This window comes from Hylaeus anthracinus, unplaced genomic scaffold (assembly GCF_026225885.1).
Source record: "Hylaeus anthracinus isolate JK02 unplaced genomic scaffold, UHH_iyHylAnth1.0_haploid 4, whole genome shotgun sequence".
NCBI lineage: Eukaryota > Metazoa > Arthropoda > Insecta > Hymenoptera > Colletidae > Hylaeus > Hylaeus anthracinus.
Window position 1 is genome coordinate 9,764,120 of NW_026535289.1, and position 26,117 is coordinate 9,790,236.

Sequence of the window (26,117 nt, forward strand, 5' to 3'; positions counted from 1 at the left end):
ATGTTCCGCGTCCCTTTGAACACGTGGAAACGGCTGTTAGATGGAAACGGTCGATTGGTAGTCGTTACGATTATTATAAGGCGTAACGCGCGGCGAGTTGAAAGCGTTCAAACTTTAAACGCACTGCGGGGGAGTGACTCAGAACCAAGCTATCTCATAGACCAGCTAGACGTGCCCGTTGGTTGCCCAGCAATTACGATTTGCGAGGGTCGAGCGCGTTCACACGGGAGGGGTTGCTTGCGAAATAATAAACGCTGGCTCCTTTATCGATTCCAAGCACGAAAGTGCTACGCGCCGGAGATATCCAAGAATAGTCGGGAAAGCATTGACATTGCCGTTCACTTGCTCGCTTTAGCCAGCCTGCATTTTAACGGATCGATCCTAGAACCGTGTCCTAACACGAGGACGGGAGCGACACTTCCGCGATGCCGCTGCGAGTTATAGTACTTTAAATTCCGTTTAATATCCACCAACACAACATGACGTCTACTTTGAATTCAGAAGGCCCGACGGCATGAATCATAGGAGCACGTGGACGTCGATTGTCTATTAAATGGTAGGCTGCTCATCCACGGCCAAGCAGGAGCTGTTTACCAACGGTTACAAAACTGTGTGGAGGTTCAACGAGTTTAAAGTTTGCAGAGAGAAATATTTGCAATGGTACAGTCGTGATTCGAGATATATATTGATTGGGCAAATTATTTTTCTGTGGAATATTTGTACAATGTTAATAAAGGTGCTTCTAAGATATGGGTTAGATAAGAAGAGGAAGCACTTCGTCCTGGGGGAATACGGGTAGGATAATTATCTACTGGCTACTCAAGGCCACCGAGGGGTTGTCCCTTCCTTTGATAACGAAAGCCATCGTGAAAATTACATTGTGCAGGTCAGTGATTCGAACGATGGCTCAGGTATTATTTGATGATCGATATTGGTGGTGGTATAAAATGAAACAGGAGTAGCAGGTATTCCTCGACAAAGGGAAATTTTTGGATAGAGTAAAATTATTAGTATATTTAGTACTTGCGCAGTTTGATTTACTTTTGTAATTGGAAAATCATCTCTTTATCTCGGCAAGAATGACTAAATTGTTGCATTGGGTCAGACACCTCAGTCAGACATCTTAGCTCAAAAAATTTCGTAAAATGTTCACATGCCGTTTTCCATGGAAACGGGGGAGGTTATCTACTAGCTCTCCAAGCTCTACTCACTTACAGTTAGTTTGAATATAAATTAACAGACGTATGAATAAGAAAAGTACTTTCTTCTCGAAAACCAATCCAGGGTACAAATAACTAAAAGATAATACTCCTTTCTCCCTGCCATAAAATCAAATTCACAGGGGATTAACCCACAAAACACGACACGTATTTCGTAACGAAAATAAAGATTCGCACAGCAAAGGGGCCCATTGTTTCACTTTTTACGTCGTCAGTCCGGTTATTTATCAGCCGGACCAAGTGTACCTGAACTCGACGCGGCAGTTTTTGCTCTTGGCCGTCGCGGGCGTTCGATTCTTCTTGACTTTTTCGACGCGTTGTAGGGTCATCGGCGTCGCCCGTGAAACGTTCGAACCGGTATGAATGAACGTCAGGAACCGGGGGCCCTTTTCGAGGGTGCTCACGTGCCTGTCACGTGAGGTAGGTACGGCCATTGTCTCACGGAGAATGGTCGGTTGCATGTGCCCCGTGCACCGTGCATAGCGACACGCAACCGTGAACGCATACAACGCCGCGTGTAAACGCGGCTCGCTGGCGCGGGGCAACGCAGGTTACGAGAACGGTGGCTGAATATTAAAGAGGGGAAGAAGTAAAAGGTGATAGGATGTGGCGCGAGGTGGAGACAGAGCGGAAGTATCGCGACACCGGCGCTAATCGTGAAAGAAAACCATTTTGCTATAGGGTCCGTGTCTTTTCTTCCACCAAGTGGCCTCCCTTTTTGCTCCTCCTCGGTGAGTCCGTTTCCCCAGCTCCGTTTTAAACCTCTCCACTCTAAAAATGTGCTTCAACGAGTGTGCAATTCCTTGATGTTTGCCTGGAGAAGCAACGAATATTTAAAAAAAAATAGAACGCGAGCAATAGAGTTGAGCAACGTTATTATGCATTGAGGTATTCTCTATCGTTTGCTGCCGAGGAATTATACAAATTTTATACATTCTAGACATTTTTGCATTTAAAAGCAAACCAACTTTCATGGTCCCCTTATTTTGATCTCTTCAAATTCAATGGCCTTGAGTTGCCAGAAAGCTTTACTATCAAGCTTCATACCATATCTTTACCAACTATACTTTCGTTACAATTTGAGAACAAGCACGATACCCAATGCGTTTAAGACTATCAGTGCCAAATTTCATCGAAATTGGACCAGCAATATTTGAGGTAAAATCAAATAGATTGTTACTCCACTCGTTATCATTTTTATCATCGATAAGATTCTTTGAATGAGACTCTTTGTGATATTCTTAACGATTCAAACCGTCATTTCTCATAACAAAAATTACGATTTCAACGGTGGTAAGACACGTTAAGGCGAAATTCATGGCACGCGAGGGCTGCACGTTCGCGTATTAAAGATTCACCAGGTAATGGCGTCGTTGGAGCTCACGTCGCCTCGTATATCTTGAATCATTCGGTGATCTTTACGCGCTGTCTACCTTCAAGTACTTTTCTACGTCTCTTTCCATCGCCCGCCATCTTCTTGCACCCTCCTTCGTAAAGAATAAATTTTAACGATACAGATAAATAAAAAAGTTAATAGTTCCTTGGAGACCGCCTTCCTTTTAAATTTTACTCTGGACACTTTTTATTCGTTAGAAAAAATATTGAATGAACCCAGAGCAACATTGGGAATGAATAAACTCGGGATTTTTATTATTTGTACTATCCCAATCCATGATCCAGAATTCCCATCGGAGGAAGTGCCGCGGTTTGCAGCGTTCCATGTCTTTTACGATATCGCTCCAGCTTTTTCTCCACGGCTAACCGCACGAATCGTTCAACCGCTCGATAAATTGATCGACGAACATATTACTGCGTTTCTCGTAACGTGTCATTAACATTCTAACGTGCCAATTGCCGTAACGTCATTTAAAAAAAAAAATGTTGCAACGTCAAGCGGATGTGGAAAAATAGAAAATGGAATCGATGACGTAACGAGAATAGAGACAGCGGTTGCAATAGTCGATGGCAGACTTTTACTCGTCCTAATTGCGGCAACGATTAGGTCTCGTTAACGAAAGTGGCTCGGGAAAGTTTTATCGACTGATAAATCAATTGGCGTGGATGTAACGTCTGCGGAGATCGTAACGCAGTCGCATAACGCAGCAGCGAAATGGACGCCAGTGCAGCAAGCGAAAACAAACGTATGTAAACAAGAGTGGGCACGTGTAGGGCGAGGGCATCGAGCCTTTCCGCTTGTTTAGCTCTGTTTGTTTTGGCTGCGCCGTAAGACACGCTGCTCCGCTTTAAACTCTTTCCACTATTATCGCCGGCGTTATATCGCTCGTCAAACGATCGTTCATTTTAGTTTCCTATTTTTTCTTTCAGTCAGTTAGTAAACAGTTCGCGAAGGGAAGCAGAAGTCGATTCGCGTGAAATTAACCGGGATGGTAACATGATATGCGAAGACATTCGTCGCGCGATCCGTTAAAAAATACTTACAGTACCCGAGAACATAAAAAAACACGAGGAAAGTTTAATTTACTCACATTCTTCACCCTTTTTTCAAGAATCACCGTCGTTACTTTGGGAAACACCCACTCAAGGGAGAGGATCTATTACATTAAACATTCAAATACTGCTCCGTTTTTCTCTACAACTTGTTTTTATTTGTTTGTATTGTGAACTTTTTACAAAGTTATTGGCACATTTCCTGTTACATTATTTTCTTGCCTTCTAATTTTCTTATAAATGTTCTTTTCGCGCTTACATTTTATAATACTTGTCGCCTCTTGAAGCTATTTTTTAAAGCTATTTTCTAATACTACTTGTGTCACATTTTTCCCAGAGGCTGTATTATTATTTTTTTTTTTTTTAATTAAATTGTACTTAAAGATTTGGTATTCTTGCATTTTTTTTTGTCATTTTCCTAATTCCCTACAACTTTCAAACCGAAGCAGAAAGAATATCGAAGGATCACGATACAAGGGTTCACCGAACCGCAGACATTAGTGACGCACCGACCAGGAGCACGCCCTCCATTTGTATTTAACGCGGGGTCGGGTGGTTAAGGCGCGCCTAAAGTCGCGCTGAAACGCGATCCAGGTATACATCGTTCCGTAGTTCCGGCGTTCCGGACGTTCCGTTTCGTCGTTCCAAGGTTCGAGCGCGAGAGTAGGCAGTTGCGTGTGTCGTGTCAGTTATATCTCGGCAGCGAGTGCCGTCAGGCGCACGGGTGGTTCTATGCGCGTCGTGAGTTTAAAAATCCTCGTGCATCCTGCGGAGTATATAAAACGGATAGAAATTGTTTTGGAGTGATGCTCGACGATTATCGACATTGTCTCGATCGGTGTGCTCCGTAGTCAGTGCGATCTCTCGTGAACGACGATCGAGAGGGTCTCGTTGCTCGAATTTTTACACTTGTTTCTCTTTCAAGTCTCGCAGCCACGGCGCGTCCCAAGGTTAAGTTCATTCTTTGACACGTGACCGTCTCTGTTTACTTTTTCGCAGAGACCGGATGCAGGACTGCAGTTGCATTTGTATACACGCGGGCGATTGCAATCCATCGAACGACCGTCAGCCTCGATGTTTATCGGTTACATTGCGCGCGTCGGTAGCATCCGAGTGGCGTGCACGTCGGTAGAGGGAGACGCAATTACCGGCAGAACATTATAATGAATTATGCAATAGATCGAATCACGCCTGTGCGAGGATCATCGACTCCGTACAGTTTATTTCACTCTGTTAACGCGCGAACGGTGTTCATTGATTTCGAGCGATGCTCGCTCTGAACGGGAGTGCTGTCGCGAAATTATAGTTTTCAGTGGCGCGAGGTTATATCGAGATCGAAAACGTACGTTGCTCCGACAACAGGTGTCCCGTAGCCTGGTATAATTTGTTAACAATACGCGAAAGAATACAAAGAGAATAAAGTAGAAAATTGTCTGCTAAGGACAGAAGTCCTCTGTCAATGGAAGTAAATTTGTGCAGTGTTTCTGTAGAAGTGGTGAGTGCATTTAATCTCCTGTCATCGAAACGCTGTGAAGTTCTTCGAGTCGATTTTCATTTCGAATCGAGGTGCATTGTCGGTAACCTGTAGCTCTCGTGAAACCATACGAGACACGTGTTGCTGTCTCTCTAATCGACGATCGTTGGCTTCGACTAGCAGTGACAGTTTATCGAACATCGTTCAATAACCGTTAGCAGGAATTTCGTATCGTACTTTTTTCCCGCGAAAACCGTGTTCGCGCTGTCCTTGTCTCGAGCGCGCTCGCGATCGAGATGCCGAGTTATTTCGATAATCGAACGGTCGTAATGGCGTGGACAGTGAAACGTGCGTTCGAACGTTGAAGGGTTAAACCAACGAAGCTGCTGCGGGAAAAGGGAAACGCGAGTGCCAGGAAGCTTCGAGGCAACCACTGGGAAACGAAAACGCGGATAATAGTCATGGCTTACGTGCTGTGGCGGGTCTTCATGAAGAAATACTCCAAGGTGCGGCTTGGTATCAGGAATCTGCCGGTGAGTGCTGTATGACATAGACGAAAGTTTATTTTGACTTGCCTCGTTTGTAATAATTAGACCGTGGATCTTTATGCAAAATAAAATCTTCGCAAACGTGCCTACAAAAATTTAACCTGAATAGGAATTTATTTTATTCTGCAAATGTTACAACGTGAACTTTACTTTCAATCTTTTTTATATTCTTGCGTATTGTTTGCATTTCGTAGGTTCTTGCACATTAAAATTTCCATAAAATTTCACAAAATAAATGCATAAAGATCCGTAGTCTAGTAATAACATTTCGTATTATTCTTGATAAATATCAAAAATTTGAATGGGTTCAAGAGTTATTTATTGGGGAATGTACGTATTTCTTTATAAAATAGAGGGAAAAATTTATTCTGTATTTGTACGAAGGAAAATGGGAAGGTGGGATGATGACGTAGGGATGAATTTCGATTAAGAATTCATTAAAAATAATAGTCTCAGAATCAATATATACATGATGAATAAAGTAGTATTATATAATATTAGATAAACAAATTTCGAAAAATTGGCTTACTATAAATAATCTTCAACAATATGCAATAAGAAAACACGCTTTTCGAGTAATTAATAAGAAGTAACAATTAATATTTACTTACAAGTTTACACTTTAAAATATTTTAGTATCATTAGTTAACAATTTTAACCCTTTCGATCCTGGTGGTACATATGTCCTAGTGAATATATCTGGTCGTCGTTGGCCAAACTACAATTGAGACTCACAGGACCATACGTTAAAAAAATGAATATCATTTGCGTTGAGGCCAATCGTTCGTTCCTATCTAGCTACTACCTCTGATCTATAGCCAATCCTAGTTTAATACAATTAACTTTTAAAAGAGAAACGAATAGAATTCGTACAGAAAAGGGTTAACATGAATTCGTATAATACACGCAATTTCAAATACCACTCCAAATAGGAAAGGGTTAATACGAGCCCAAGAAAGGAAATAATTGCAGGTGGTGAGAAATTTTTGTAGACTCGCTGATGAGTCGTGGCAACGGTTTCAAGACGAAACCCCATAACATTTTTACTCTCGGAAACGAAGGGTATTACTTCTCGTGCACGTAGGTTTAAGTGTTGCACGAGGCCTTCGTAATTTGGCGCCGTATGCGTGCACTTTATGCGCGTGCGTGCGTGCGTGAGGTTGTTGCGCGATGCAAATGCTCATCTCGCGAGCAGAGGCGAAACCACACAGCTAGGGGCGAGTTTCCATCGCGGAGATAAAACGTTGCATCGTAATTCTCAAGGTCAGAATTTTACGGTCGAACTTCGCCGGGGCTTGGCGTCAAACGGCCACTGTAATTGTGGTAGCCAATGAATAGATTATGCAACGAGCCGACCGGAAAGCTGCGCTCGGAATGAAAATTGCGCACGGTTCGGCCATAATGATTCCCTCCGCGACTCGCGCTTCTCGAACAATCGAGTCTGGTCTTACGCTGCGAAATAATCGTCGGAATAACAGCCTACGTGAAACTATGCTAATCGTCCACCCAAATTTATTCCTTCATCGATGACCTTGGCCTTGGAACATTCTATGGAGGGGAGATTTAAAATTTTGGGACTTTGAATCGCGGAGGAGTGAGCGATTGCTAGTGATTGTTGAGCTCTACTGGTTTGATGTTGTTGAATTCTTTAACTTAGTTTAATTTAACTGTTATTTAGATCGAACTGCAGAGGGGAGGTGGATTTTAGTAGCAAATTGTGTGGAATTTTTGAAATGACATTCCATTACGTCGTATCGAAAATATCGTTACGATATTAGTCCCTCGGCTATTATGTTAAGGCGGCATCTTGGTATATTCGAAAGATGAAACACGGGATATGTAGCAATTAGGAGAAATTTGTAGTCGTAGATAAAGCGGAGGGTGGCGAGCCATATTGACATTTACGAAGTATAGGAGACGAGGATAGATAAAGTATCGTATTTCAGTGCTATAGCAATTAGGAGAATTCTGCAGGTATCGATAAAGCGGTAGATGGCGCGCCATATTGGAATTTACGAAGTACGCGATACAGGGATAAATGGGATATTTTATTTCAATCCTGTGGCAATTAGGTTATTTTCTAGGCTTCGTCGGTACAGAAATAGAGGAACGAAAGAAACATTGCTGAGATAAATGATATATTTTATTGCTTATAAAATGAATGTATGGAAAAAAATGTAACGGATAATTGATTTTAATTTACGTTACTAGCAAAATAAGTAATGCGTTCAAGTATCTATCTAATTCAGGATCGAAGGGATGATTTCCAAATTGAAATTCGCCAAGATCCACCAGAGTCGATCTCCTCGTTCACGATCGACCGGATCTAAATTGATGGCTGCGTCGCGCCTCGCAGAAAGGTCGCTGCGTTGCAGCGTCGGTGCAATTATTAGACTGCAACCGAAGCTAATACGGGCACGGTAATTGGATAATTGCCGTCCAGCTCGCGTACCGATTCTTTTTGTATCGTCTCACAGCCTGTCGATTTATATCAGGGTACCATGATCGATCGGATGTGTGCACGGTTCATTGATTTTCCATCGAACAAGGATTCCTCTACGGGCTGTTTTCATCGTTGAATACGTCCAATGATAGCCAGTAATAGTCTAATGATAATCAATTCGTGTTTGCACTGTTCTTTTTCGATTTGGTACGATTACCCCCAAATTGAAGCGTCTAATAAACTCCCTCTGGAAAGCGTAATTAATAACTCATACAGCTCTGAAACAAATCATATACAAAAATTCATGTAAAGTTTTCGTTTAAAAAAATTTCTTTTGGCTCCTTACTGCTGTACCTCTCGATAGGGGATGAAAATTCCAAGACTACGAAACTAAGAAGCAAATATTAAAGAATATATTCATTTAATATCTTTCCAACTTTCCTACTCCCTAAATCTAATTGATCATTTTCTTTGGAATCCAAACGTTGAAGATTTATTCTTACAAAGGGGCGAACAATCGATTCGAAAACGCCTTTCATCGCGTATAATCGAGGCTCCATTACCGATACGAGCGCGCCTACTTACGGATTAATGTCCACCAGGTAACCGTCGACGAATGGCCGCGTCTAATTTGTCGATAGATCCTGTTATTAAATTTTCCTGGTGAACGGGTCGGCCGGTCGCGGTGAACACGCCGTCGACAGGCCTCGCGAGGCGTGTTTAATCAATCAAGGAAAAGAGGTTCCCCGATGGCCGGTCTGTGTACCCAAAGGCACACCCTGCTAATAAATTTCGTACACCAGAGCGGAAGGGAAATATAACGGGTGGGGAAGGGTGCAATGCAATTTACGACGTGTCGGATTGGATTACTTTGATCCGTCCGGTAGACGATCCACTCCGCAGCGATGCAAACGATTGTTTTATGTTAAAATAACGGGAGCACTATGTTCGAGCTACGAAATGAAAGGAAGCAGAGGTCTAAAAATGGCCGAACTAGACTGTTTTCGTTGGGGATTTAATTATAAACTGATCTATGGATTTTTGGTATTTCTAGATTTAGTAGATTTTATGCAATATTAAATTTTTATTTTAGGACATGAATGTCGACTATTTTTCACCGAATCCCTAGTTGGTGTTTTCTACGTTAATTTTTCATCTGTGCGTATAATTCCTTACTGTTTAAGGTGGAGTGATATCCAACTTTTATTTCTTAAAACTAATTTAACCATCTAGGTTGCTGCTTTTAATATTTTACAACCATAGAATAAAAATCAGAACAAAGAATAGAAATACCTTTGAAGTCCTATATTTTTGTAAACGAATTTAATACCACCAATGTGATGATTTAAACCTCCCACAATTCTGCATACGACGATGTATCCATAGTCGCGGCATTCAAGTTAAAATCAGGAAGTAGAGTGATTTCTTCTCTGATAGGCGGTGATTTTCCACGTTGAATATAACATTGTTTCGACCTCTATTTTAGGTTCTTCCACGCGACCTTCCCACGTTCATCACGACTCTTATTATTCCATCTTAGTTTCCTCGCTTAAGCCTTTGTTACATTAGTTTTTTCATTCTTTTCACTATTTTATCATCCACTTTACACATCGCGCTTATTAAATTACAGTTTCACATGATAACCTAGACGTAGTAACAGATTCAATTATCGCTCCATGGTTCGCATGTATGAATTCATAATTGGTTTCGGTTTACTGTTGTCGACGAGATTTCGCCGTTCTTGCTACCAAATAGTTTCTATTTATAATTATCGCCCCTTTGTTTATACACAAGATACACCACGATATTTCACGAATTGATTCAGCGTCTGAAAACAATGAAAAAAGTTGAATAAATAAATCTCGTCGGATCTCGTAAGCAAGATCACCGAACACACAAATATGTCTCCACTTCATTCTTTTTTAACCGACTTCGTTTCAGAAATCTAGTTCGAAATATTCTAGCGTTGTGCTACTAATTTTATATTTCAATGAATCGCTCAATTAAAATAATGTTCAATTAAATTAAAAAACATGTAGAAACGTAATACACATAACGTAAGCGTAAACAATTACAATCCACAAGGAAAGCTATTTCTTTTCTTGTTTACGTTCGGATACCTTTAAACATTTATAGAAAAATTTCGGCCTAAATATGGCGGTCCACAATTGCTCTATAGAAGCTCCGTAACTTATGGAGCGTCATCCTACGCATAGTCTTTCGTCGTCCTTGCGGAGCAGACCTTCACGCGATGTGACCAAGGTTGGCGGTCCTTCCTCCAATGCCAACTTTGAGCTATTAATTGCTTGTTACGGAACTTATCAGGGTAGGGATAAGGATAGGGTGTGTAGTTTGCCAAATATTTGAATGGGATTAGGCAACTTTCAAGCTAATACATCGTCTAGTATTTATCAGAAAAGATGAACATTCATCTTTTACAATTCCTCATTTACATTCTTTTCGAATAAAACGAATGTTATTTATTAAACGAAAGTCATTTATTATACAAGGAAAAGTCCGGGCATAGATGCTGTTTTCTTCTAATTAATTCACCAAATCTCCGTTGTGGAGCATTTCTCTAGTCTCTAATTCGCTTCGATGACTCCAACATCGCTGTTTCCTTTAAAAATTCTAAATAAAAATAATTCTTTTTACCACTCAGTACATGTGTAATAAACACCAGTAAACAGACCTTCTATTAAGTAAATTCTTTCCCCAAAAAAAAAAAAAAACAAATCGTTCAGTATAACTACGATTTTCGCGCGTTTAAGGTGGTTTCACCCCTTAAATCTCGCCGTGGCGTCGATCTCCGCCAATAGTTAAGAGCGATAACGGCCCCCGTTGTCGCGGAACGTACGACGAAGAAGATCGAAATAGATCAGCACGCCCACGCGTCGATGTCTCCGCTCGGGGTTCGAGTCGCCGTTAAGAACGATAAAACCGGAAAACGGTTTCGCGCTAGCGTGGTTTCGAGGTGGACAAATACCGCGATAGAGTGAAACGGGCAGGAGGGGGTGGCCAGCGCGTATTTATCACTCGAGGATCCCGAAGAGCGCACAATGCGAGACGAGAGTGGAGCCGAGGCGGTTTTCGCTCGTGGAACGAGACGCGATGTAGTGCAGGTAGATTTATGGAAGGTGGGAGTAAAGCGAGAGAGCCGGGGAGAGCCGGGATGAGAGAGAGGCGGTGTTTGTGTCGCAGGTCAGCCGCGGTTCACGGTCACGGGGACCAACCGCTGGACTAACCTAACGTAACCTGACTCGACGACCGCAAACTGAATTGCACCCCCGCCGCCAGCCTCCCCCGCACCCCTCGCCGGGGATTCTGACCGCCTACCGCTCCTTTCTTGCCGACTGGGTCTATCTCTCGGTTAAATGTCCCCCTCTCTTGGCTTTCTGCCCTCGTACCCCATCGGGGGAACCGGTGCACTTAATTTATTAAGATGCTGAGCCCTGTGGGACGGCGATCTCCAGGCCCTTTCTCTCATTGGCGATTATTGGGGATTATAGTTCGATATAGGACTAAGTGGATATGTGTAATACAGAACTGAGAGGATCACCGTGTACAGAGCTTGGCTACTATGTTGTAGCTAAGTTTCAAGGACTTGGGTTCGGTCTTGTGCGGAGTGGTTGTTGCATACGTTGTGTTTGAGGGAGAATTCATGTAAAGGGATCTTAAAGGATGAATGTGCTGCGCTGATCATCTTTTGTGATAGATACTAGATAATGTATTAGCTTGTTCCATACGAAATATCTGATTTTATAAGGATAGATACAGTCAATCCCATAAATATTCGTGCCATCTATGTCTATTCAAGAAGTTTCACTAAATTAAATAATATTACAGTTATGTACTTGAAAAAACCAATCAAGCAAGCGTCCTCCTACAAGAAGATGGTCTCTGGCGCCATCTCGAAGGACCATCTCCTTTCTGGACGTAGTCCCAGGCTACAGTCTCTCTCTAATCACTCTTTCCCACGGCAAACTTCTCTTAAATGCTCCCAGAAGAAGACCCGCCAACGCAGGTCTTGAACTCTTCATCTATCACTCGACAATTGTAATAGTCAACAGCATTCGTCATCGATAAGTATGCTACGCCAGCTCGTTCCTGGAGAAGTCGAACACAATAGCGCCACGTTTTTTCACGGTTCGCGATGTTTTGCGCCGTTCGCTATCGTTCTCCCGCGGCGAAGGGTTAAGAATTATCGTCTCCGTTGTTTATTTTATTGGCCGATCTCGGCGCTAATTTAATTGCCCCCTCGATATCGGCTATGCCCACGATTAGGGGTGCTTCCTCGCGTATCTGGAATAATTTGTTCCGTTATCGGGGGCGCTCTCGAATCGAACGTGGAAACACACCGAGAAAGAATGTTTCCTTTGAACGAATGTAGGCGGACAGATTGATCGATGGCTGTTTAATCGCTATTGTTAACGTTCATGGCCGTTGCAAATCGGATCAGCCATGTGAGATGAGTCTCGCAGTTGAACGAACGAGCTTCGCATTCTGTCCACCGTTTCAGCGCACGTTGCACCGTGCCATTTGTCGGCATTATTCGGTTCAGAGTGTTACGAAAATGATAGATAAGCGGTGGGTAACCTCTGTGACGAAGAACAATAACTTGTGATCTTGATTTTTTTTTTTAATGTTTCTGAATATCGTTTCTGAATATCATGCTTCGTTTGGGGCGATGTTTTGTGGAAAAACACAAGTTTACACATCCGTTTAATCGTCGATACAATTTACCCTGCCGTCAACTTGGATTATTCGTTCGCTCTTCGCAAACTCGCGACTGATTGGCACAGCCTGTTGCTTAATATGCACAGTTTCTTATGAAACCGTTCGCAACAACCATAGAAGTTAATTTTCTTGCTCCATAAAGGCGATCTTTGTTGTAAGCATGTGGCGTGGACTTCAGACAGTGTTTATCGAACGTCACGCATGCGGTTAACGTTGACACAGATATATTGCCTGGCACATATTTGCCCTTGCTCCTTTTCTAACGCGAGCCTCTAAAATTCTGTACTCTGAAAGATATCTTGAGTTACGACTTTACACGTTGCCCTGCTACTGTCTAGTCATCGTTGCCCAAGGTAGAGAGGACACGGGGAAAGAGCAACACTCGTAAAAGACTTGTTAAACAAGACTGCCTATGAGCGTTTCGTTGGGGCACGTTTCAAACTATTTATTTTGGTTCTCCTTGGCAGTGAAATATAATGGCAATCTACCACGACAGGATAAAATATTGATCCAAGTTACTCTTGTACTACAGGCTAGATAATTTTATTTAATCTGTGTATGACGAATTAAAGGGATAAATATTTTAGCTTATATTTTTATGTGTGACACATTCAAACGTAATCTTGTTAATTGAGAAATGAAAATTTTTTAGTAAAGGTTCTGCTTTGAATATAGATAAACAATTTTTAATACGAAACATGTAGTACACTCTAAGTCTTAAAATAATTTCAACTTTATTCATGTTAGAATTTTAGATTGTAAACAAATTATTTTATAACGCACCTCTCTTTATACTTAAATTTTCTATAATATACATTAACATTGCATACCACTACCGAGGAATACAAAAATAATTAGTTGAAACCGTAAATAAAAAAAATTCTCTCCCAGAGAAGTATTTGTTGAACGAATTCGTTTCCAGCAAACAACTCCAATTGTTGTTCGCGAGAGACATTACCGTGTCGTCGATAATGAAGCAGCTGCTCGGTTGAATCACAATGAAACAACAGAGTTTGATCTGAGAACGAAGGCTCCAAATAGAGCAAAGAATGCGGGTTAAATGGCGGACTCGTTTCATTTTTCTCGCGGCCTACATGAACGATTACGATTAACCGAGAAAAAAAAAAGAATAATACATACACGATGGGCATGGCATTTAGTCTGGTCGACGGCGGAAACGGTGGGATGCATCGATTCGAGTTCGTGTGTACAGGGATGCTCCTGTCGTAATGCACCGCGCCGCGTGCAATTTCACTTACTTTCGCCGCTAATTAATCGAGCGCACTCCTAGACGGCCGACTTCCCCCGTTCGTGCGGACCAGAGAAAGGTGGTATGCAAATTTCGTCGAAAAAAGCCTGACTACGTCGTTCGTGCAACTTTCCCGGTATTAGTTTGTGAACGTACAGGAATTTCTTTGCGTTTAGTGGTTTACGAACTTTTAGTACAAAAAAAAAATACGGTATTTCGTATGCTGATATCAGCCATTGCAAAATAAATCAAGAATTTAATGGGAGAAATCCCTTACGAGTACGAGTTGTATTAAATTTCATGATTTTCTGTCGAGTCTCTCCTTGGATGCAAATGATCACAGAGAGGACATGCAAACACACGTTCAAACGTACAGAATTTGTTCAATTTAATTTGTTCACTGAATGGTTTATTGAATGGTCTTGATGTTCCATACATTAGATGCCTCTGCATCAAATTTCATGATTATTTAAGTGACCATTCCTAAAATAGAGATATGATGGATAGTAGAGACCAACACGTTTTCAGGGATCTTTCATTTTTCCACTCTGAGAGACTGGAGCATAAAATATAAAAGTTGCTGTAATTCGGAAACCAGGTCAAGTAGGGTACATGTCAATAAGGATCTTTTTCATTGCTATAGCGTCTCCAATCTACTATCGAAGTTGGCCCCCACAGGTTACGATACATTCTGTATGGTAATGCATCTTTTCTTTTTATGAGAACGAAGGGATCCTAAATGGACACGTTAGAGGAGTATGAAATTGCCATAACTCAGGGTCCACGTGATAGGATCCCTTGCAAAGAACATATACGTACAATAACACAAAGAAAAAATAATATCATTATACTTCATTCAGTACAGTCACTTACAGAAAAGCTTCTAAGAGCACGTGCCAATTAAATTCTTACACTCCAATTAAAAACAAGCACACTTTCAAGAACTGTTCACGTAATCACTCCGATACAAAACATCTACCTCGCATAACATTCACTCGCAATTTGCCATAACATCATTAATTAAACAAATCTACCTTCCAAAAAGTCTCCCAAATGCACGTAACGTTCCACACGAATTCGTTCTCTTAACCTGGGACCTATCTCCTCGTCTATCGCCAAGCGCAAGGTCTAAATCGATCACCATAAGCTACCGGGCCCTATCCAGTCCCTCTTTCTATTTTCTGGAAGAATAGAGGCTCCTGTCGATACGTTTGAGAGACACTGATCCCACGTCGTCGTATCTAGCGCTGCCTTTGTGCGTCTAGCGTCGAGGGAAACCGTACCAGGACTTCCTGCCCAACGCGGCAAAAACTTTAATCGCAATTAAGAGAATTTCACGGCAGGAATGGGCATTGTCTCGAGTCCATATCGCGACGACGCCGGTCGCCGCGATGCCTTTGGTCTCTCTTCTCGGTTCGCTAGTCGGGGTGAACGATCCAGCGAAGGATGGAACGAGGCGCGTCTCTCGAACGAGATCTTGCCCGACTGTGGCCGCAATGTCGGAAGATAATTGATGATAGTTGCTTAGCAGTCGACGCACAAAAGGTTCCCGGGTTCTCCTTCTCGCCCTGGCCGCGTTAGGCATAACAATTTAAATTAACACAATGAAAGAGCATTCAGTTACGTTCGTACCTCGAATACCGCCGCGACCGTGGAACGTTATTGTTGCGACGAATTGTATTACAAGCCGCGGGCCTGTATAATGAGTTCGAGACGAGCTAACCACGGCTGTGGGAGATGTCTGCTTTCGATCTTATTCTTCTATCTTTTTTTTTTTTTGGCGGAGGAGGAACGACGAGGTAGGGGGGAAGTTCGAAGACCGACTTTAGCACGCGGTTGACCCTTCTATTGTGTTCGGAGAAACTGTGACGCTACTTGGGTCATGCAGACTCGGTGGAGGAATGCGTACATAGTTGGCGAGCAGTAGGTGGTTGAACTGAAGCTTCCATGCTGAGGATAGGGTGGAGAGTGGGTGATCAAGTGGAGGTTGTTTTGGAGGAAATTGTAGGAGAATGGGGACGAAGCTTCAGGACTGATATCAAATAGAGTAACTTTTGATCCAGTGGGAACGATCGAAATATCTTGCAGGGAATTTACGGAAGAAGCCGAATTTCTCTTGGACATTTATTTTTAACATCACTTTCGCGACTACGTTTTCCGTACAAGCTCAGACTAATAACCTCTACTACGTTTTACTTTTAACGGACACATACCCATAAGAAAAGAAAGTCGACTGAAATTATCGCGTCATCCCCCTTTAATTTCCGAGGAATCGTCGTTCCTTTCTTCTTTCACTTGGCGCACCGAAGCATGAATTCCGTCATACGGAGGTAGAGGAATAAATCAGCTCGGTAAACAGAAGATCTCTCGATAAAATACCGTGGCTCTCTCGGAAACGATCGCGAACCGCGATCGCGGATTATCTCTCGTCTAGACCGCGTTGTTCTTCGTTTGCGTAAGAAGGTTGCGCCACACGCGCGCTAAGCGATGAATTTCGACCACGCGTCGCAATCTCCATCCGTTTCCCGTGGAGAACGCTCCTCGAGTAACTCGAGCGTCCATTCCAGTGGTTCTTATATTCTAAACTAACTTATATTCTAACGGAACTTAGAACTAAGGCTCTCACGGCAGAAACGATGTCTTTGTTCGATGTAATACCTAGCTACGATAATCAACGATATGTTAAAGTTAGACACAGAAATAAATATGACGATCACGAGACACGGACGCGCGATCGCGAGATCCGTACCGACCGAAGGATCATTGAAGAATGCGTGCTTGCTCCTCGCATACCTGTCGCGATCGCGCGTTGCTTGTGCCTCTCGAAGAGAAATGGTAGGGTAAATAATAACCGTGTGACGGTCGATTTGAGAACTCGTTGGATTTGTCGAGAAAATAATTCGCGAAAATAATTAATTTTAATTCGCCTTTTTATCAGTTACAATAATAAATTAATGAAAATGATCCACCCTTTCGAAAATGAACATGGCACTTAGAAAGAGCAGACTCTTGGGATTTATCAAAGATTGAAAAATATCCTGAGCTTATGGGGTTAAGTTGACAAATCGACGCCAACTCGAAGAAGTACACCTCCACCCACGCATCCTTCATCATTTTTCGTTTCAGTAGACACTCCACGAACCCACGAGATTCCCAAACGTTGGCTCATGAACACCACCTGCCCGTAATAAATATTCATCTCGCGCAAACGATCGCTCGCTCGCCTAACCTCTGGAACATTTGCATACTCTCGGCCATACACCTTGCTGTCCACAATTCCGTTCACAGTCACGAGTTTCACGCGAAAAGAGAATTCAGGCCAGTCTTCGTCTACGATATTTACCGTTTTTTCTTTTTTTTTTTTAAAGAACGCTAGGTAAACGGTACAAGGCAACGAGGAAGCACGCGTACCGCGCATTATTTATTGCTATTGCTCAGGAAGTTGTTAGCCAAAGTTATGAGGCATTGCGCGTTCCAAACGTCGTTTCTACCGTGTCGAGGAGCACTTGCGAAAGTCCCCGCGATTGTGTCCAGTCCGTTGATTAAGGGTTATCTCGCTGGAAAAATTCCCAATGTTCCATCGATCATCCACCAACGGCTAATATCACCTGGGTGTCTCTTCCGGCAGGGTGGTTCCATCGTTCATCGCGAAACAACGCTCTGGAGTTGTTATTCCACAGCGAGAAGTGCGTGTCGCTTTCACTGGTATATTCGAGTGCCAGTTAGGCGAGGTCAGTTTAGTGCGTGCATGATCGATCGCCATTAAATTCGTACCTGTTGGGCACCGGCGGTTAATGCTAGATGATAACAGCTGTGAGCGTTCGATCTGGGCTTCGAGCTTACTAGCGACTGGAAACTCGGAGGGAATATGTTGAATATTTTCAATTTTCAATTGAAAAAGGGAGAAAAAGGAGTCAGGGGACTGAAGATACTGATTTATTTCAAAACTTAGGCTTGACTGAGGAAGTTCTTGTAATTTGTAGGATCTAGGAGGTCAGAGCTCTCAAAGTTTCCAAGTATCCCACTTTTAATACCCCAGAACTCTCTGGTAACACACCTGTGGAATCCATAGTCTTCTCTATGTGGTCTATCTAGCCAAGAGTGCTCTATCTCTAAATCTATACTCCTCTTCACCAACTCGATCGAGTCCAGGATCGAGTCCCACGGATCTGGTGTCGTATGTATCTCATTCGACAGGTTCAACTTCATCGCGTTCCATGAACCCAGTGTTTATCTTCATTTAGCCTCTGGCGTTCAGAGTCGTCCATCTCGCATTAAACTTAGTGCCTCCGGGATTGCTACAAGGCGGGGTTGTTGGTTTCGAGTCCCACGGATCGGAGTCGTTTATATTGAACCATTGGTTCGTCCATCAGCCATGGGAAACGCTGCACTCGCTAGGTCCTCTTAATCGCAGGTAGATTAAGTGTCCTTCCTTGCAACAGAGTGTAGCAATGCTTGTTACAGCTGTGCAAAGATGTAATCGCTGCTCTTCTATTGGCATTTTTGAGATTGAAGTAGAAAACAGTATTTTAGATTCACTTTTTTTTTGCATAATCATCAGCAGGATACTTTCCTAATCCATGACGTAGATTGCAAGGATGGCATGATCCTACTTGAGACCTTTGAGACTTCTGGGACTCCTCAAAGTCCTAGAGGCTCCTGAATCCATCGCAATCTTCTGGATCTCTCCGGATCTGTGAGAGCTCTGAGATCTCTATTTTGGACATTTTGTGATTAGATGGCTCCAAGTGCAAAGGGTTAAGCAAAACGAATCAAACTCTCCAAGAGATGTTCCACCCGTTTTTTGTTGATACCGTGAACCGCTTCCCTATTGATGTACCAAAGCAAACACGACAGAACTTCCGTTCCCGGCGTGACAGTTCAATCTCACCTCCGAGATCCCCATTCAGATATAGAGCTGGAAGAATGGCCATTAGCTTGTCGGTAGGAAGCTAGCGGCTCTAACGTTAATGAAGAATGCGTTTCATAAGCGTTTCAAAGAGGAGGGGGCCACTTAATTGTCAGTTGATCGCGCCATGGAGGGCGGACCAGCCACGGGGTCTATGGTAAACAGACACCAACGGTAGAAACGGCATAGGGCGAAGAAGCGCACACGTAGATTCGTATCTTTATTTATAATGTTATTAGAGTCGGCGTTCACACGAGTAACTGTACACAGAGTCCTGGCAGGGACGATAAATTGAAACACTTCGTTCCCTTAGTTGGCTTCTGTGTACATACGTCGCGAGACGTCCCGTAGTAAAGTATCAGACCCCGGTCGGGTATCTACGCGTTTGATTACGATCTTAGGTTTGTCGTGCGACCGCCACCACGCGACTGCCACTGTTTTTGGTGCAAACTCGTAAAGTCGGAGAACAGCCGGGCGATGGGGAGGCTGGTTCGATCTTCGATCGATAACGTTCCGTCGAACGGGATCTGTTCGATTTTGCGTGCATGCGCAGGGAACGTACGCGGTAGCAAGCTCGTGTCTTCGATCCCATTCGCGTCTCCTGCGTGACGTCCCACGCTTCCTATTTGAGTTTTTTCATCTCCCAGCGTGGTTCATTAGTTTTACCCGTTGTCGATTTAACTCCAGGGCGGTTTCTCACCACGGCGTGGTCCCCGGTGGCACTAAATCAATCGGATGATAAACGCGATAGCGTATCGGAACAATGTACAATGGAGGTTTCTCGCCTATTGTTACGAATTATCGCCGGTGATCGTTCGTTTCTTTAATAAGCAACACACGCCTTTTGTTTAACGCGTATCACGGGCGCGCTGCTTCACTTTCCGCAAATACGGAAACGTGGTTGAAATCAGGGTGTTGCTCCGGTCCCTGGTCCCCGCCGTCGCCGGTATCGCCGGGACGACGACGACACACAATGAATGGCGAAGTCCAGGTCGCGCGTTAAACCCGACTGTACGATTTATCGCGGCAGGAAGGAGTTTACCTACATAATTATTTATCTCGCCCCGATAGGAGTGCTCGGTAGACACACACCGGGTCGTTTCTCACCGATGCGAACCCTATTTATTTTTTATTTTAACGGGAATCTAGCGGACAAGCTATATTACGTACAGGGTGTTCAATCAAAGGTGGGTAGTGCTCTTAAGAGCGGATTCGAGGCCAAAGTGCAGCAAAGATGAGGAGTGGAGGAAATTGTGGTGAAGGTTTTGTAGGTGAATTATTAAATAATTAGTTGTACTGTTTGCGAGCGGGAAGAATGACTCTGGTTACGAGGTATCAAATCTGTAAATACCTGAATAGTTGCGGAATCAAATATCGAAGGAACCTGTGCAAACTTATGCATTATTACGAAGTTTAGTACTTGAACGTGACAAAATTGCGGGTAAATGTTTCTGTTTAACTAAGAGTTACAAATAATTACATGCAGAATTCATTTCTACACCTACCATTTTATGCGCGAGGAAAATATTTTATTTACTCAATTATCTGTAACTTCAGTATGATTTCATTCATGTTCCTCAAACATATCTGCTCCAACTTGTTTAAATTTAATCAGAGAATTTTTTAATTAAACATAAGTCTTCGTTTCATGAATTGTGTAATTGTTTTGTGGCGACAGAGGTGTCCCGCATTCCAGAACATTTTTCCGCAGGACAAGGAAGCGCATGAGCCGCGATAAGCGCGGGCTTCTAATTAGATACGCAATTACCCGAGGTATTAATTCGCGAGTTCTTTAGATCGCGGAGATATCGCTCGGCTGATCCTCGTTAGAGAATGATCCGTTTGACGGAACGGGTCCTGGCTTTATCGGGACGAATTATGCGCTTTCGTCGCATTGTTAGCTCGGGAGAAGAATCTCGATCGCGATTCAGTTCACGCTGCAACGATTATAACTGTGAGATTGGTTAAACTCTGATTCGTTTCCTGTGATCGAGGAGCGATTGTTGAGGAATCGTGGATCATTACGAGGCGTCAAGGTGTTCTTTATTGCGTTTGCGATCTGTGATTCAGTCGTTAACTCTTCGCAGCGCTGTGTATGATCAGTTTCATCGTCTAAGAAATGTCCATTTAAGTGGTTGGTATCGGCGATCGTTTGCTTTGGCTGTTTACTGTCTATGTTTGCATTCCAACTATTTAGTTTCCTTATTTGCACTTCAACTATTTACTTTCTGTATTTGTAACATATTCTGAGAGTACCTTTGTGGTGGTTATCGTTGCTAACCATTGTCTTTTCTTCGAAGATTTATTTTTTTAAATGTCCTTCTCTCAAAATGCAAGTCTCTTAAAATATATCTTAATTTCTATGCAGTTTTAAAAAGTACAAAACAAAATTTTGAAACAGTAAAACTTTAACAGTGCAAAAGACTTTTTAATACAATTTGGTAGAAATATTTTAAAGGCCTTAACAAACAAACATATCTATTTTTCAACCCAGAAAAAAGAGTATATGGAATGTAATTCGTTTGAATTAAGAAGAAAATTATGTCACGAATCTTATCTTTCATCTCGATTTCCATTTGTTAGGAGAATAATATTTAAATCCTAATAATCATGATTATGTCAATTAGCAAACGCATTTTAAATATTGAGGGCGATCCTTGTTAGACAACCTGTTTAATGAAACATGCCTACGATAATTATGCGCTTTCGCGTCGTATTTTTAATTTCAAAGCGTCACCTTAATTGCCATACGGATATTCAATTTCATATTCTACGATATTTTTATTAGCGAGTATGAGACCAGGCCAGGCTTCATTCATACTTTGAACAGTAATTTTTCTTATCTTCGAATCTCAAGAAATCGCGAGGCGTGAAGTTTATCTTGCGTTTTCATCCTGAGTCGTTGAATGAAGCTGAATTTTTTATCGATTAAACTGTGTTATATTTGGGCCATACTGTTTAAATCTTTGAAATGAAAATATTGGATGCATAAGTTAGGAGAAGCATATAACATTAAAAGGCATGAATTTTCATGTATTTTAAATCATCATACTGATCTGCTTTTAATATTCCTTTCTAATGCCTTCTATGTTTAGAAAGTCCCAGATTCATGGACGTTTAAAATAGAGATGGTTTTATAATAGGTGGATCTGAAATGGAAATTTCAGACATTTTTAGAGATTATTGATCCTTAATGTATAGAATGTGATTTATTTGGAGATTTTAAAATTAGGATAGTTTGGCGAATGGTTGGAATTGATATAGGAACTATATTCATTTCATAATTTTTTCACTAATATTAAATGCTAATTTATTATACAAGCAGACTTTCAATTTGAGCTCAATGATTTACTATTCTATTTGCATTTATTCCTCTGAAATAAATTCTTGATATTTTATTGATATTTAAATTGACAACCAATAGAAAAATCGCAGTTTAAGAAGATGAAAAGCGTGAGAAATCTGAACTTAGGAATTTCGATTTCCCATTTTCCTTAAAGCAAAAGTCAGAAATTCTTTCTCATTTACATATTCACTTAAATCCCACCAAAATGGCGTCGATCGGCGTTTGCGAGAAGCGCATATAAAATTTCACGCTGACATTGATTACGTGCGTTAATCATTCGCGTTCGCGCACCTTTATACCTCTTAAATCGACTGGAAAAATAACGATGCGCGTGCGTGCATAGGACGGAAAGAGAAAGAGCGGGAGCGAGAGCGCACATTACGCTGACTGACGCAAATCAATTGCGAAAGAAGCTTCCTCGGCTCATTAAGATCCTCGACGCAATCAGCCGCGCAGCCACAATAACACTCGCGGAGGAAACTTTAACACTGTTACTCGCGTCACTGCTGTGGCTTCTGGTCTAAGTCTTTATCACAGATCTAAATAACGAATGCTTCAATTTATTCAACATGATTTGCTCTTATTTCATTGCACATTTCCTCTCTTGGTTCGCTTCATTAAATATCTTTAATTCTATTTCGAGTCTACATGGATTGCTTCAGTTGAGAAATATTTTTTGCAAACTGTCTAGAATAAAATAATATTCTTATTTATTTTCAATGGGTTGCCATAGGTATTTTTTAGAATCTATTTTAATAAAGGTCTATCTTTACTGAATGATACTTAAGGGTAGCATAATTTTTCAAATAGATCAGGTTCAACTCAGCCACATTTGCTCCATAGTCACTTAGACTTAGTCTGATACCTTCAGTTTGTAATTGGTCGAGTTTCCACTTGAATTTTTTTGTAGAAGTACCAGATGAGTCCATAGTTAACTATAGCCCTACAAAGGATTTTCACACGAGGGATGATCCTTTATTAAATCCGCATTATCCACATCTGGTGTCAATTGGTTCCTGGCAACAAAGGATCCCCATCTAATGGTCGATTCGCGACGATGGCGATGGTTCACGTACATTTAGAGCAAGCGAAGGAGCGGGATTCGCACTCAGAGCGTCTGACAATTTGATTGCTATCCGGCAGCGGTATCGCAACATCGTCGAACCGGGCCAGCCGGTACAACAGCGATTTATCTTGATTTACACGTGATCGTGATGCCGGTTACCCCGTAATTGAATCATAGCGCTACGCTCGGCCGTACACATTCTTTACGTCGGTCCTCGACTCGTGGCGATCCCCGTTGCGATGAATCGCTCACGTGCCTCCCCCCATTGCGGTCCTCCGCTGTTGTAATTTGCGGTTTTAGAGACAAGACTTACTGCTGAACTCGATCCCTCGAAACTCTTTACGCGGTGCTCCATTTTCAGGCGCAAACATGAGCAATTTTATGCGAACGGCGCATGTTTTGCTGCAGGGATGCAGGTTCTCAAAATCTTTGATAATCGTTGATTTTACAGGTGTGTTAGCGTTTGAGGTACATTGAGGTCTTCTTTTTTCTGGACCACACTGTACATTTTTTGATTTCTGAATATTCCTATTTCTTTTGTATCCGATTTCCGACGTGTTTCGATGTTTTTTCAATCTAGTACTTGTGCAACTTCCATTATTGCATTGCGTACCCCTTATTATTTTCAGATAATCTTTGATCAAAACTCATACGTGTCTCAAATCGACCAATTTTATCTCTCCTCGAATTATAAACCAAACTGAATTATTTCTCAAGCATCCTCTACATCTAAATCGTTTTTCCCCATTCGCTACGTCGCTTATGTTCACACGTCCTCGCGTCCATCTTGAATTTTTGTCAAACTTCGTCGAAACAATTTTTAAGCTCTCTGCAGCGGAATATATTCCTACGATATCCAACTGTTTCATAAATATCTAAAATATACTTGCATATTTCAGGGTGAATTTTCAAAATTAAAATATAATAGCCATAAAGTACTCCTTCGCGTGATATTGTAAGAATTAGTAGAGCTTCTCTTGGGCTGTTTTATTACAATTCAGAGATGGTAGGTTTGTTATGTGTACAGGAAGTAGGAACGGTCGAATTGTTCGCGATAATGTTGAGTGGAAGGCGGATAACGTGGCTCGATTAGCATGCAAATTCGCGATGACTCTCTCGTTAGCGGCCCAGCATTCCGGGGACCGCTTGCTCTATCACGACCGAGTCTGCATTGTTGATGAAACGCGGAAGAAGCGTGCCTGGTGCAGACCTGCTGCGACAGATGGCGCCACTCAGTCTGGCGAGTATACTCGCTTCTCAATTTTATGCGCGCGCATTCGCTCGAATCCGTGTCGAATAACGGGAAAAGAATTTTGTTGCATTTTCAAATATAACGATTATCTGACGCTCGAGCAAATTATTTTTCGAATTTTTCTGACTATGCTATGTTGGATCCAAATTTGGAGAGGTAGCTATTCTTATTAAATAAGGTATAGGATTAAAAAATTGTAGATTAACTGCAGATTAAAAACGGGAACTCGTATAAGGTGATAATTACTATCGACAGCATCGCCTCTTAGACTTGCGAACTCGTTGATCATCGAGTAACTGTTTCCTTTTAACCACCCATTATAAAGTAACAGAAACAGACAGGTTAATAACGTTTTTTATTTTCCAATGCCGTGGCTTCGTCGCTCAACAAAAGTGAGCGAAATTTATCGGGTGCCGTGTTCCTCGTACTTATCTCGCGGATCCGCAGCGACTACTCATTTCTCGTACTTTCATCTCACGCGAATTGCTTCGCGTGATCGCCCGACAAGTGAAAATCCTACACATCACAAGCATCGTCCATTTTCACCTTTGCGAGGTCCTTAAATATTCAGTGATCAGTGTTCTCGATAATAAATTCACGCGAAGAAAGCCACGACGTCCATTTCTATAAGCGTTTTTAATCTGTCGAGTGATACTAGGAAGTAATCATAAATTTCATTTAAGGTAAACGGAGGGAAGGCATGTGTCAGAAATTGTTTATATAATGTTTACTTCAAAATCCAGCATTTCGTTTATTATTTTGGATCTTTCGTGTTCTCATTCGTGTGTTTTGGTCAAGCAAACAATTTTTAGGTATACGATATTTATTCAAATTTTATTCAGGGAAATAGGGAACTCTGGATTCTCCTGCCTTGTTTCTTATATGAGATGTTACGACTGAAAGGGTTGCTAGTAAATTGAAAAAGTAATAATTTTATATCATTTCTATAAACTATTGGTGTTCCTTTCTTAGAGAAAAATCCAAAATGACAAATCTTACAGTGATCAACTTCATCAGCAATTCAAGGTACTGTTCTTTTGCAAAAATTCTTTCAGAATATAACAAACTAAATCCGTGCTATACAAAATGAGCACTTTCATAATCACCAGCAAGAATATGAAGAATCCATCATTGCCATTACATCACTGCTCTTATTTCTTTAATGCACACGTGACAATTCATTTATTCGAAATGCAATCTATAAACTGGCCAAAGTATATCTTTCTCCCAAATTATTTTAAATACTCACGCTTTAAAATGTCTGCCACAGGGGGTTAAATTGCCCAGGTAGGAAGCGATAGGAGCCACGAGGCTCGGCGAGGGGAGGGCATAATGGACGCGGTCTGGAGAACAGGAGATTGAAGTCTGATTTGCACTGAAAGGAGTATGAATTAATCTCCATTGTTGAAATGTGAGTTTGAGGAA

The 26,117-nt window shown here is 41.9% G+C and overlaps 1 protein-coding gene across 1 annotated transcript in view; it reads left to right on the forward strand.

Annotated features, from left to right (window-relative positions):
* Positions 1-5,471: 5,471 nt before the first annotated feature.
* Positions 5,472-26,117, forward strand: part of LOC128894757 (uncharacterized) — a 356,479-nt gene continuing 335,833 nt past the window's right edge. The window contains exon 1 of the mRNA XM_054156731.1: positions 5,472-5,675. Coding sequence (XP_054012706.1) covers positions 5,604-5,675 — 72 coding nt within the window. The 5' untranslated portion in view covers positions 5,472-5,603. The remainder of the gene's footprint in view (positions 5,676-26,117) is intronic.